The sequence below is a fragment of the Aptenodytes patagonicus genome, chromosome 18 (assembly GCF_965638725.1).
Source record: "Aptenodytes patagonicus chromosome 18, bAptPat1.pri.cur, whole genome shotgun sequence".
Lineage (NCBI taxonomy): Eukaryota > Metazoa > Chordata > Aves > Sphenisciformes > Spheniscidae > Aptenodytes > Aptenodytes patagonicus.
This window is the reverse complement of record NC_134966.1, coordinates 10,786,840-10,800,395: the sequence shown is the minus strand read 5'-3', so window position 1 is coordinate 10,800,395 and position 13,556 is coordinate 10,786,840. Positions and strand designations below refer to the sequence as shown.

At 37.7% G+C, this 13,556-nt stretch overlaps 1 protein-coding gene across 4 annotated transcripts in view; it reads right to left on the bottom strand.

Annotated features, from left to right (window-relative positions):
- The window catches only part of CNTRL (centriolin), a 38,213-nt gene that overhangs the window by 11,513 nt on the left and 13,144 nt on the right, over nt 1-13,556 (bottom strand). For all 4 annotated transcript variants that reach the window (XM_076355415.1, XM_076355416.1, XM_076355417.1 and 1 more), the window contains 18 exons: nt 12,614-12,767; nt 11,379-11,599; nt 10,503-10,679; nt 9,371-9,505; nt 7,757-7,902; nt 7,106-7,286; nt 5,938-6,117; nt 5,454-5,633; nt 4,759-4,875; nt 4,183-4,327; nt 3,217-3,356; nt 2,541-2,727; nt 1,964-2,274; nt 1,428-1,636; nt 1,037-1,229; nt 527-657; nt 252-392; nt 6-132 (listed from right to left, as the gene is read on the bottom strand). In XM_076355415.1, the coding sequence (XP_076211530.1) occupies nt 6-132; nt 252-392; nt 527-657; nt 1,037-1,229; nt 1,428-1,636; nt 1,964-2,274; nt 2,541-2,727; nt 3,217-3,356; nt 4,183-4,327; nt 4,759-4,875; nt 5,454-5,633; nt 5,938-6,117; nt 7,106-7,286; nt 7,757-7,902; nt 9,371-9,505; nt 10,503-10,679; nt 11,379-11,599; nt 12,614-12,767 (3,075 nt within the window). The remainder of the gene's footprint in view (nt 1-5; nt 133-251; nt 393-526; nt 658-1,036; nt 1,230-1,427; nt 1,637-1,963; nt 2,275-2,540; nt 2,728-3,216; nt 3,357-4,182; nt 4,328-4,758; nt 4,876-5,453; nt 5,634-5,937; nt 6,118-7,105; nt 7,287-7,756; nt 7,903-9,370; nt 9,506-10,502; nt 10,680-11,378; nt 11,600-12,613; nt 12,768-13,556) is intronic.

The following is a 13,556-nucleotide window of genomic DNA, read 5'->3' as shown; positions in this document are numbered from 1 at the left end:
CTTACCTGATCTTTTAATCTTTCCAGTTCACTTTTCTTGCCTTGAAGAAGGTTTTCTGCTTCTGTAAGGATTTGGAGGTGATGTTCTTCATTACCTTCTGCAACTTTAATATCTCCTTGAAGCTTCTGAAGACTAACAGTGAGGATAAAAACATGACTCAGAAGAAACAAGAATACCTTAGGCAGTTACTTATTGGAGGAGAACATCTGTATTTTATCAAGTACAGCTTATGATAAATTAAAAATACTTACCTTTCAGTTAGCATTTCTATCTTCTGGTTTAGCGACTGGAACTCAGAATCTCTTGCAGCCACCATTTTGTTGATTTCCTTCAAAATACCTTCTTGTTGCCTCTTATGCTGTTCTAAATCCCTTGTATCTGCCTGTAATAACCTAAAGAAGCATTTATGCCTTTTCATATTAACGTTTTAACAGCTCTCCCTCTCCAAAAGCATTATCTTGATATTTGAAAGAATCTTGTTGTTCTCCTCATCCCCATTTGATACAAATTCACAAGAACAGTGTACCTTAATTGCTGATCTGCTTTCACAAGTTTAATGGCCATTTCCTGAGCCCTTCGCTCTAGCTCCTTTGCCTCAGTTTCAGTACGGGACAAATGCTGTTTGGCATGATTGTACTTTTGAATAGTGTCTTTAGTCTAGAGCAAAAATTGGAGATTATTGAGACAATACATTCCCATCTTATGCTTTCCATATCCATAACCTGCAGGCTAGCTAAAGATGATCTCCTTCTGGCTTGAATATTCCACCTGAGCTTTCTTCCTTTGTATACCATGAAGTAGAACCTTTTCTCCTCTCTTGTCCAGAGTAGAAAAGCTTCCTCCTCTTTGGCAAGGACTGAAACATTTTCTTTTCACACAGGTTATCCCATGACTTATTTTCAAATAGAAGCATTTTAAGAGGCTTCAGGTTATCCAAGTGAAAATAAACTGCTTAGACAAACAACCATCCTCTGCTTAAAACAATCTTAAAGCAACACGCAAATTCTTCTGCACTTAGAGTTATGGCTTTACTTACTTTCCCCTGTGTGCTCTCAAGTTCCACTTCAGCTTCTGAAAGCAGCCTATCTGCCTCTCTAAGCTCTGCTCGTCGTTTCAGAAGAGTCTTCTCTATACATTCAATTTCATTTGCAACATCTTCATGATGTTTAAGAGACTTTTCTAACTGCAATTCTGCAATAAGGTTGTCAGTATACCCTTCAATAAAGTCCCTAAAAGGTCAGGAAGAAAGACATGGAATTGAAGTACAAAATGCCAGAGGCCCGGAGCCTCTTGAAGTTCTAGTCCATTACACATACTATAAAGACAAGAGCATTAATTGTAAATGAGTCAGTATTAACTTTTATTGGAAAAAAGCTTAGGTATTTCCACATGCTTACTTTAAATGCATTCTAGTGCAATATTCTTACTTGCGTTTGTTATGTTTTTGAGCTGCTCTTCGTAGCTCTGCTACTTCATGTTCCAACTCTTCTCTTTCTTGCAGAAGTTCTTCAATGTTTTGATGCAATTTTTCTACCTCTTTTTTGCATTTATGTTCAGCTGCCTCTGACCATTTATCTTTGTATTTCCGAGACTTTAAATAATACACAGTGTCTTCTAGCCTTGAGACTTCGCTCTCCTACATACAGGAAACAGAACAACAAAAATCAAGACCTATTTTCTATTTCAGTCCTCCTGAGACACAGGAGCAGCTACAGATAGCGAAGACCAGACTATTAGCACTGAAGACAGAGCATTCTTATCAGCAAGCTCGCTCAGATCCAGAACTTTCCTAGCACAGACTTTTTTTTTTTTTTTTTGAAAAACTGGACTAATCTAATCTGTGAAAATGAGGTTTTGGTTTTTGAATTTTTTTTTTGAGCAAGCATATGTTAAAGATGCTCCTAATCCATTCATAAGTCAGTTGCCTATGGTTAAACCTGCAGCTTACAGCTCTGTATCTTACCAAATCATGATGTTCAGGCACATTGCAGTGAAGCACTCCAACAGGAATGAGTGGGACAGTGAAGTTTGGAGGAAGAGGGCCATAGACAACCTGGGCTCCCACAGGAGGTGGGCCATAGATAACAGATCCAGGAGCAATTGAACCTCCACCTGCTGCTGCCGGAGGAGGGCCATAAACCACAGTTCCCTGAGGTACAGGGGCACCATCTGGAAGGACTGTGTAGATAACTGTACCAGGCGGTGGTACAAAAGGAGGATCTCTGGAAACACGAGTTTCTTCATTTCCTTCGCTATCTTCTTTTGCTCTTCTATCTTTACCAAAAGCAAAAAAGAAAGAAAAAAAGTTATTTTTAATCACTTTTTCAGTAGGAGATATTCTTCACACGCACATTTTAAAATAACACACATTCTATGTAATGTACAAAAATGTAATAAACACTGCTAAACGGAATAATGAGTTCAGCAGTAATAAACATCTATAATTCACTCATGCACATAAAAAAAAATTCACTATGAACTCTAAGCAAGTCCATCTTTAGTATGCTCCTAAACATTCTGAGACCACAAGACTGACTTACCTTTACCAGAATTTGTTTTGTACAACCTATTTCTGACTGGTGAATAAACCCAACATCCTCCTTGATTGGGCAAGTCTTCCTTCCTGCACTGCCTGTCCTGACCACACCCTCTTCTGGGTGGGGATGTGCCAGAACACAGTAAACAAACTCCAGAATCTTTTGTGCTGCGGGAAGCAGGAGTTGAAGCCTAAAGAAAAAAAAGAATACGTGTTAATCTAGAAATAACAAATCATGTAAAATAAGTTATTTGTTGTAGACATTCTAAAGCACTGATTTTTCCAGAAGAGGCTGTACATACTCTGCTTTCTCTCACTTCCAAGCATGATGCTGCTTTAAAAGAGAGCACTAAATATATTTTAACAGTATTTCTCTTAAATTCAGACAAATGCTGTTTTGCAAGAAAAGTTTTTTGTCTGTAATGTCCCCTTTTAACCTTTACCTAAATGAATTTACAGTGCTGCATTTTGAATAGTTGTCTCCAAATTTTACATATACTAGATTCCTATTACTACAAAGTAATAGGCTTTATCAGGGAACATTTGTGTGTGTGTTGTTTCAGTATTTCTCTTATACGCCAGCCAATATTTTTTCTTAAGTTTCTCCCAGACCTAGCAAGTTTATAACGGACTCTCCCATATCAAATGGCTTTCCACAGAATAGGATTTTTATTTCTGACCTGTGATGATGGCATGTAATACCAGTATCCCCTTCTTTTCAATGGATCCGCTATACTGGTGATATAATCACTGTGGTATGAAAGCACATTTTTGAGTGCTGCAATTTCATCTTGTAAGTTGTCAATTTCATCTTTGTTACCTGTAAATTAATCACAGTTTTATGGGCATATAAGGCAAATAATTAAGTCATAAAAACTGCATTCAGCTTTTCCCTCATTGTTATCCTGTTAATCTGAAACAACATTAAAAAAATGAATTGCCAGGGGCAACAAACTAAATATTACTATGTAGTGATGTAGATATATGCTGGCCCTTGCAAGTTTGTCATTTTAAGATTGTAGAAATGCAAGTTCATATACAGGTAACTGATGCTCACTTTTCCTTAAATATAGATCTCTGACGATGTTCTAGAGCAGTATAAACTGAATGCATAACACAATTAGTGTTTTCTAAATAGCTGTAAAAAGTATTGTTAATACAAATTAATGAAAACTAACACACTGTCATTCTGACTTTCAAACTGAGGCAGAACTTAACTAAATTTCCAGAGGTCACATGGCACGTCAGCTGGCAAAGCTAGAAACCTAGAAGTGCTAGCCCCACTGCTGGTCCTTAACCATCCATTTCCTCCATTCTTTGTATTTGAAGAAGCAAAGGCCCATACGCTTCACATAACTGCACCTTGTGCATTTCAAATGCACTGTGAAACACTGTACTTCAGAAAAGTTACGTCTTGCTGTTTGCTTCTTATACATAGATAACAGAGAATCCACTGAAGCACAGTGATTTAAGGACAGAATGTATCCTGTACAGGAAGGCATCCTGAACAGTTTATTCTCCTAGAAGAAACTTCCAGATCTCTGAACAGCTTCTCAGATGAAACAGTGAGAAATACGGAGAAGAAAGTGAAGTCTTCCGCATCCATGCTTATCCGCAAGAAATGGAGAGAAAAAGAGAGAGATTACCTGTCCCGATGTTATCCAACAACCATCTTAAACGGTCAATTTGTGCTTTTTGTTGCTCCATAGCTTCATTTAATTTATCAATTTCAAACTTCTGAGAGCTTGATGCAACAGTCTTCTCACCAGCTTTCTCCATTTCATGCTGAAACTATTTAAAATATAAGTTTAAATCAAAGCACTTCAGTTTAAATTAGACTGTGCTAAAACTTTTTCAAACATGCCCATCCATCCCTACAAAAATGCTCACTCAGCAAAACGCATGTACCACTTTGATGCAATAAAATTTTTCTTCCCATCCCCTCATATGACCAAGGCTTACAAGACATAGCCACATAAAGGCATTTGCGTGAACAGGTGACAGTTTTCCTTAAAAGTCAGCTACTCTAGTCAGTGAGGTTTTCATTTTGTTCTTTGGCAGATGTCAGGGGAGGGAGGAACACTGTCACTTGGGAAAACTTGAGGGAAAAGGGCGGGGCAGGCACCTCTAAATATGGCATTTTCAGAAACTTACTGAACAAATATATATCTAAGTATTTTATCTTCCTCATATAATATAGAGCAAATATCACTGCAACCTACTTGTTCTTCCTTCTCTTTGAGGAGTTGTTGTAACAATTCTATTTCTGCTTCTGCTCTGGCAAGATCCCGAGCTGCACGAGCTGCCTCAGCACAGAACTCTTCGGCTTCCTCAATCTCCTAAAATTGAAATTTTAGTTTGAGCTTTAGTTTGCAAGAATACTTCACAAGCTTGCAGATGTCTCATGCAGCTTTGCGAAAAGCTGACTAATAAGAAGCATCATCACTTGCCTGTTCTGAAATTCCAGAAACTGGCAAAGTTTATGTAAAATAATGTTTCTCCTTTAACTTTACAGTATTTCTACAGAGGAGATGCTAGTATGTAGCCAAAAGTGCCTTCATTTTAAAAACTTGAAGTCTAAGAACAAACTTCCATAGTCCTTTCTTTTGCTTTTCTGTCTTACGTAACAATATATTATCTGTTGTTTGACCTTCAATTAGTAAGATATTAAACTTGCCTCTCCCTCACCTTCTAACACACAGCAAGAAAGCCTGTCCATATCCGAATTTACTCAGGCATTCATCTACTATATTTCAAGATGAGACTATGTCCGAAGCAAGAGCTCCTGTACAGCAGGACAATTCAGAATAATGCTTTGAAGCTGAATTTAAAAAGGCAACACCGGGACTGCTCCTATTACGATGGCATTAGAAAGCACTACTTATATACAAGCAGTTAATTATCAATGTTGATTTACCTCAGCTCGCTCCTGATTAATTCTGAGAACAGTCCCATGAAGAGCCTTTAGCTGATTTTTAGCAATGGAGAGCTCTGTGGCTGCCAGTTTATCTGAAGTGATGATTGCTCTCTTTAATTCCTTCAGTTCTTTATCTAGACTGACAAATTGCATTTGTGCTCTGGCATCTTCTATTTTTTTCTGAAACCAGAAAAACAATATGTTTTATAACTTTTAAGTAAGAAGCAGCATGGAAGAAAGGCTTTCTGGTGGTATGACTTTTTTCCCCACACATATCCCATTTTGTGTTGTATGCATAGAAGTAACCGAAAAAAACTAAAGCAAGAACAACCAATAAAATTTAAGGAAAAGAAAGATGTTATATTTAACCTCTGTGTTCCTTCCTGTATTTGATCTATCTTAGAAAGCAAAACAGTTCAGAAGTTTTTGAATCTTCTTTTCGTGAGCAAACACAGTGCATGGACTTGTCCTTACTCATTCCTACCCTTTTCTCTAAATCTTCCAGTTGAGCAAGAATAGTCTCTTTCTCTTCATCTGCCTCTTGGAGCTGTTGATCAGCAAGGCCCTGAATTTCCTCCATGCTCTTTATTTTTTCATGTAAATGTTGAATTTCATTCTCTAACTGATGGACCTTGTTCTTATTCTGCCTGTTTTCAGCTTTAACCTATAAGTGAAATAAGTTAGAATGAGTAGCCAGAAATTTTTCAACCAAAAGCCACACTATTTTAATGATTTATAGAAATAACTTTTTGGGAAGTGCAGTAACCAGCATACTTTGTACCAGAAGAGAAAGCAAAAAACTGCTTTGCCACCGTTAACTATTACATTTTAAAAATGCCCACGTTATTTTGGTAGTAGTATGTATAGTGATCTTTCAAGCAGGTTACTGGCTATATTTTTCTACCTATAATTAAACTCTTTTTTGCCTCTGAGGCATATCATTGAGTCTAAATTCTAATTCACCAAATAATCAGGGAAAAATTAAAGACTTATTCATTAAAAAAAAAAAAAAAAAAAAAATAATCAGACTCCACTGTTACATGAACACCAAAAAAGTGGGTCTCTCCTCGTTATCATACAGCTAAAATTAGAGATTGCTTGTGGAAGTTTTAAATGCACATTAAACCCTTCTCGTCCAAGCAACATTTCTGCAAGCCTTATATAATAAAAGCCAACAAAAGGTTGCAAAGGAGCATGTGTCGTGTCAAATATCCGATTTAACACGTACCAAAAGAAAGCAAGAATGGCTGATATAGTTCACTACTTCAACTAGAATTTCACAGTACACACAGCATGGAAGCGGTCAATTATTTGTTTTCCCTCTTCAGAAGCTTTTGCCTTCTTATACAGTTTCTTTATAATGAAAATTACTGCATGACATACATTTGTGCACAATAGGAAAATCAAAACTCTAATAATGGTTAGTATTCCTGTTCTAATCACGAGTAACAGCATCCTGCTCTGATGCGAGTTGTCAGTGTGTTTCTGACAAGCAAATGTATTCGTCTACCTTCAGTAAAATTATACTTCTCTGAAAGATGGAGGGTAGCAAAGCTACATCCATAGTGAAACTTGATCCTTCAGCTGCAAGTTACATTTTTTAGACTAAGCTGAAATTGTCTTACTCTTGCTTTTGTTGTTTTGATACGTGCCTGTCTATATTTCTCCTGTACTTCTTCCAGTTTTTCTTGCTGGGATACCATTTCTTCCTGCAATTGTCTCTGTCTAGCCCATGCTTTCTCTTTTTCCCTCTGAGCATCAGCAAGGATGTCATTAAATTCTTTCTGCAGATTTGCAAGGCTTTTCCCTAAAACATCAGCTGAATTCTGACATCTGAAAGAGAAACAATCCAGGTTCCAAGACAGAAAATAGTCATTTTAAATTGTGATACCAGATGCTGAAATAATGAAGCTTAATACAATAGTGCAAGTTTAAGACATCCAATGTAAATGAATTCAGGTGCAGCACTGAACACGTTACACTGCACAGACAGACCTCCACCCCAGCTCTATTTATACCATTCTGTCTTTGTTTATTCCCATTCTTTGTTGCTGGGGGCAAAGTGGGGGGAAAAAGTTTGCCCTGTCCCTTGCAGTGAAAGCCACGAGGACTGCGTATTTCCCTCAGTAATATAATTACTGAGCTCAGGTGATGTTCTCTTAACAACCACAGGGTGCTGAAGTTCATGTCTGAACTGCCCCAAGTTGCACTCGGTAGGATGCAGGACGTACCTTGTTGCTCTCATGTGCTTACCACTTTCACACGCGCAAATCTAACACTGTTTGTACTTTCATTTTACTCACTTAATCTCTCCAACTCCTGTCTGAAGCTTTTGCTTGAGTTCATTTATACGAGCTAAGACTTCCTCAGGATGAATTAAATTACCAACCGCATGGTTTAGCTGATTCTGAAGATCTTTAAGCTGTTGTTTCAGGAGATTATTGTCTCCCTAAAAAAAAAAAAAAAAAAAGGACAAAAAACCCACCCGCACAACCATAAGCAAACAAATACACAAACGATAAAAGCTAGAATTTTTAATACCTAGATCTGTTTTGGGGTTTTTGTTGTTGTTGTTTGTTTTTTGGGGGGTTGGGGGGGGTTGGTTTTTTTCTGTTTTTTAAATAAAGAATCCAAACATTTTTTTTAGTGTGGCCTGAACCAGTATCAACAACAAAACAAGAACACCCCAAACAATCTTTGCCTTTCAGTTTCCTTATGTTGAAAAGTATTTAAATGCCAGTTCAAAAATGATCTTATCCTTTCCTTAAACTAAGGAAGTACTGTCTTTACATAAGCAAAGCCCAGTGGCACACAGAAGCCTGTCACACTATCTATCCATAATAGAGGATGAACAATTGCAGACACTGTCCCAGCCACTAGACCAAGGAGTCACACTTGTCCTGGCCCCAATGGTCTTGAACTCTTCCCTGCACATTGGCAAGCTTCAGCAAAAATGATAGTGCTAATGTCTGGTGAGAATCCTTTATAAGCTCCTCCTGAAGTGGTCACGCAGTTGGACCTGTTCGACGAAGTCATGTTCGTTGTAGGTCCCTTCCAAATGAACTATTCTATTCCATTATGGTGGTCATTGTATCTTCTGAGGAGCATGTGAGATAGGAAAAAGGGATCTGATGGATACAATGGACTGAACCCAGCCTTCCCACAATGAGGGAAACTGCTTTAATCATGCAGCACGTAAAAAAAAAAAAAAAAAAGAAAAAAAGAAAAAAAGGGGGGTGTGTGTGTCTTTGCCAGCCATATTTTGAAGATCTTGAACCCAGTACATTACTCTTGCCTAGAGAAATCTGGTTGATTGAGCCTTTCAGCAGCTTTAGGGAGAGAAACACTCAGTTTCCAATCTCCGTTAAGATGAGGCACTGATCTGTGACACTATATTAAAGTAGAGGTGTTTCTGTACACCTACGCAGTTCACGAAATGCCTGTGAGTTCAAGGATCACAAGCTCTGTTGCCTGTTGTACTTGGATGCCATTACTATTTTGTGGCAATTAAGTATGATTCCTCAGGATCACAGCTTTAAACAGAGGCAATAAATTCTGCTTTAGGTATTGGATCAGTTTTTTCTTCTGCATCCAAATAGTTTTCTTACTGACATGTACTGAATGAAGCTTGTGGGAAATTAAGATGCATATAACAATTTATCAATCCCTCTGCAATATAACCGAGCAGCTCTGAAATTATTTCAAAGGTCCATCTAAATATCTAAAATAGACAGAGAAAAGACTATGGCATAGGGTCTCTGGACAAGAAAATTAACGTCAGGAAAAGTCACAACCACTACTGAACTTCAAAACAAGACTCATACAGAATCCTTTAAAATTTGTACCACTTTCCACTTGGGGGAGTGAGGAAACACACTGCTTATCAGGTAACTTTTTAAAGGCAACAAATACTTCACCTGCAATTGTTTGAACTGAGAAAGGAGCTTGTAATTTTGTTGTTCCTTCTCTTCTGCTAGTTGTGCTTTGGTCAGAGCATTCTCTAATGCTTGCCTTTCTTTTTCAAGTTCAGCTTGCAGGGCTGACAGTTCCATCTATAAACACAGAAAACCTTCAGATTAATATCCCCACTCCCAACCCCAACCTGTCACCCAAATACACAATAGCTATATTTCTTAAAACAATAACGACACCACCTCCTAAAAAAACCCAGCAAAACAGCCCCAACCATCCCAAATCAACCCATCACCATATATATGTAATAGGCGTACTTCCTAAAACATCATCATCATCCTGACAACTTGTACTGTAAATTCTGCTCTAGACCTAGCATGGGCATGTCCTACCCACAAGGTAACTGACAGATTTACATGTTATCAGTGTTCTACAGAGAGCTTTCAAGTTTTTCCTGAAACATCAAAACTAAAAGACTTGGAGGGGTTGGGGACAGACCACCACACTTGACTGTTTTGCATTTTCATTTCTGCCTGCAGTCTGGAATGTGCAGTTGGAATACATCTTGCAAAAAAGCCCCACCATGTTGATTTCTGATGAATGGAAACTGAACCAAGCTAGTAGTTATTGTACATCATCATCATACATGAATCCAAATGAGTATCCCCAACAGTAAGATAAAGTGGGACTGCACAAATTAAAGCATAAATTGTTCTTCCCCAGCAGGAAGCTACTACTTTATAATATATTACAAAATAAAAAGATTTGCTATAGAACTCAATTTCTACTACAAAGAGCAAAGGCAAACTTTGTCTTTCACTTGCTACTTTTCACAGGACTGCTTCAGTGTCATTTCTTTGATATGTGAGCAGTTATCTCTTTCCAGAAAGATGCAGATTATTATTTCCCCTTTGTGAATATTGTGAATATTCTCTACAGGGTCCCCAAAGGATCTGTACCTTGCTTCAGTGCAGAGTTATAAATCCTAGCAAACTGACAGTACCTTCCATTTGGGGGCACACCTAAACCAATAATTATTTGCAAGTCAACACTGGAGATGTGGTATGGAGGAAAGCTTGGTTGTTGCTCATACCGGGGTATATTATCCCTTTGGCAGCATAAGAGCTCTGTTCTTACCTGGCTAAGTTGTTTCAGTCGTTCCAATTCTTCTTTTTGCTGATTGGCTTCAGTGTCTCTGTCTCTTAGCTGGGCTTCCAATTCAGCCTCATAGGCACTGATGTCCCCTTGTGCATCTCTAAGCGATTCATTTATTTCTCGCTGTTCTTGGAGTGCACCTTCTAGCACTGTAATTTCCTGGAATTTTACATTCATTTTAGAAATACATACACCGGCGAGCTGGGATTTCTTAGAGTACATTGCCTCTCTTCCTCTGATACTCTGGAACTCATCATCAATGTGACAGCAGATAGATCAAAATAGAGACACTAACCCTAATCACTAAACATTAAAACTTAAAGCTAGGTGGCACTACTACATACAAAGGTCAGGTCAATGACGCTACTGTGACAGACTGTACAAAAATCTACACTCAAGTTAGAAAGGTGTAGCTTAAAGTGATACACATTTGTCTCTGGCATTAAGGTTTACACAAAACTTATCAGAATACTAAGACAGCTCTAAGTAATTGGCTGATAGGACAGCCACAAGCTAGCAACACGCACATCCTCAGCTAGCGTCCAGACAGTTTTCACTAATGCAATTCACTATGATATCGACTGCAAATCCATTTTTAGTAACGTCTGAAAGGTAAAGCCTGCATTTCTGAGACATCTTCCATGAAGTACAGATTTACTGTATGTCTCTTGCAACTGGCTTTAAAGGCCAAATTCTGTTCTTAATGTGCATGTGCACATCTAATTGAAGTTACCGTATCAAAAAATTATTTTTTCCAAGGAACTGTGCTTTACTATTCCCAATTTGGTTATTTGCTTATTTTTTCAAGTTTATTCTTAGGTATCTGAATTTGGGAAGAAACATAGTATTAAGCCTTACTTTTCTCATATTTTCTGCATCCATGGCAACTATTTCCAGGTTGTTTCTTTCTTCCTCTAGATCTGCCAACCTTTGTAGCAAAGATTCTTTATCCTTCTGCAACTCCTTACATTCATCATTGGCCTGTTTTGCCTGACACTTAACACTTTCCAGGTATTCCTGCAATCCAATGATAATACTTTCTAAATCCCTTTTCAGTGCTTCATTTGTTGCTATTTGACCTGCAGAAATGCAAAACATATTTGAGATAGTTAAGAAACCATGAAACAAACAAAACTGCCTTTCTTAATCTTCTTTAAGATGTTCACCTATTGAAATACATAGTAACAACAAGTAACTAGAACCTAACCAGAAAATGCCTGTGCTGTGTTTTGAAGGCTAGGAGTTCCCATATTACCGTATCAACCTGACCACTGGAAGAGTTAAAAAGAAAATGCAGTTCTTTGTGCGCTCCCACCCCCCACCTAAGATGATATTTACTACCTTTACACCTAAATCAATTTTGTTTTGATTTTTATACTCATTCTTTTCTGGGATATTTACCTTCACATAGACTAGGTACATAGTAAACGTATACATAAGTTTAGTACATTGACTTTATTAAGTCAGTTTCCAAAACTCAGAGGATCAAGTTGATGCACAGAATGTAAAAGACACTTCTATAGAGGCTACAATCCTATGAGTGAACCTCAGTCAGCTCAAGTACTAGCTACGGAACAGCTCTTTAATATTTAAGATTATTATCTGAAATAGAAATGAAAAGACGATGTCATAAGGGTATTGAACTATCAATACTTCACTTATACAATTAAAAGCAGAGTAATCCTTTCTTCTGCTGTGACAACAAAATTGCAGATCACAAGGTTATGTTAAGTAACCAACAAACCACTCAGCTCAGACTTGATCAAGGGCCTTCCTGCCTTGACATTTCAGTCCTGAACCCCAGAGCAACAAATCAGTCACTTAGTCAAAGCAGTTGTTTGCTTCCCCCCCACCTTAAGAAAAAAAGAAAAAAAAAAAAAGTCCTGCCAACTACACTCCCCCAGCCATGTACAAGTTAGGTGACTAAAAAAAAAAAACCACCACTAAAAAATATATACGAAGTATCCTTTTAGATCAGTTAAGAATGCCTCTTCCTACACATTCTGTATTTAAGATACAAAACTGAATCCTCAATTCAGTTGTCACGTTATCATAGATACATGAGATACTGTAAGACAAAAAGAAAAATTTACCATCAGTGAGCTGTTGCTCCAAGTCCTTGATTTCCTCAGTTTCCTTAGCAATCCTAGAGAGCATCTCATCCAGGCGACTCTCAAGCTGTTTGTAATGTTTGTTCATTACATCAAACTGCTGTTCTTTACTTGCTTTTTGAGCTTTCATGTGAGCCTGTAAATTAACAGTTGGAAAGGTAAAGTGAGACAACATCAATACAGATTAAAAAAGTCAAATCAGTATTTTAGCTCACTACCAGCAGAAAAAGTCACAAGTGCAGCATATGTTGTGATGCTTGGGCTTTGGGGCTGGTTTTTTGGTTTTGGATATTTTTCCTCGTTACTGCCCCACAAAGAATCCCAGATAGGCAAGCAATCTGTGTGACTAACAGCATCATTAGTGGTCTTCCCCTTGCTCAGGCATGATGAATAAGGCCCACATTTATAAATTATTACTCACGGCTACTACCTTTCTTCCTACCTTTACTTTTTGTTACACCATTTCCTCTTTCAGTCAAGAACAAACATGATTTCCTCCAGAAGCTTTAATCCTGTCATCCTGCATTGCCTTCACAGCAGATGATGCTTTAGAACATGTCAGGTCACCACCCGAAGGAAAATACTCTGAACAACCAGAAAGTCAGGCCAACTTTATAGCCAAGATTTACTTAAAGCAGATTTTTTTTTTTTTTTTTTTTTTTTTTAATATTTCTGGGAAATACACCAGACCCACAGCTCACGCAGACTTTGGTCAGGACTTCACGCATTTTATATGAATTTAGCTGATTGTTTCAGCTGTATACAAAACTTGGTTATCAACACACTATAGCGCTATCTGTTTCTCACTGGTATGAAATTACTCACAAACGACTCAAATGCCAGAAAACATAGAAAAATACAGAATTATACTGTCATGATAAACGGCACCTTTTTCTTACTACTCAAAAAAAAAAATAGAGCTAGT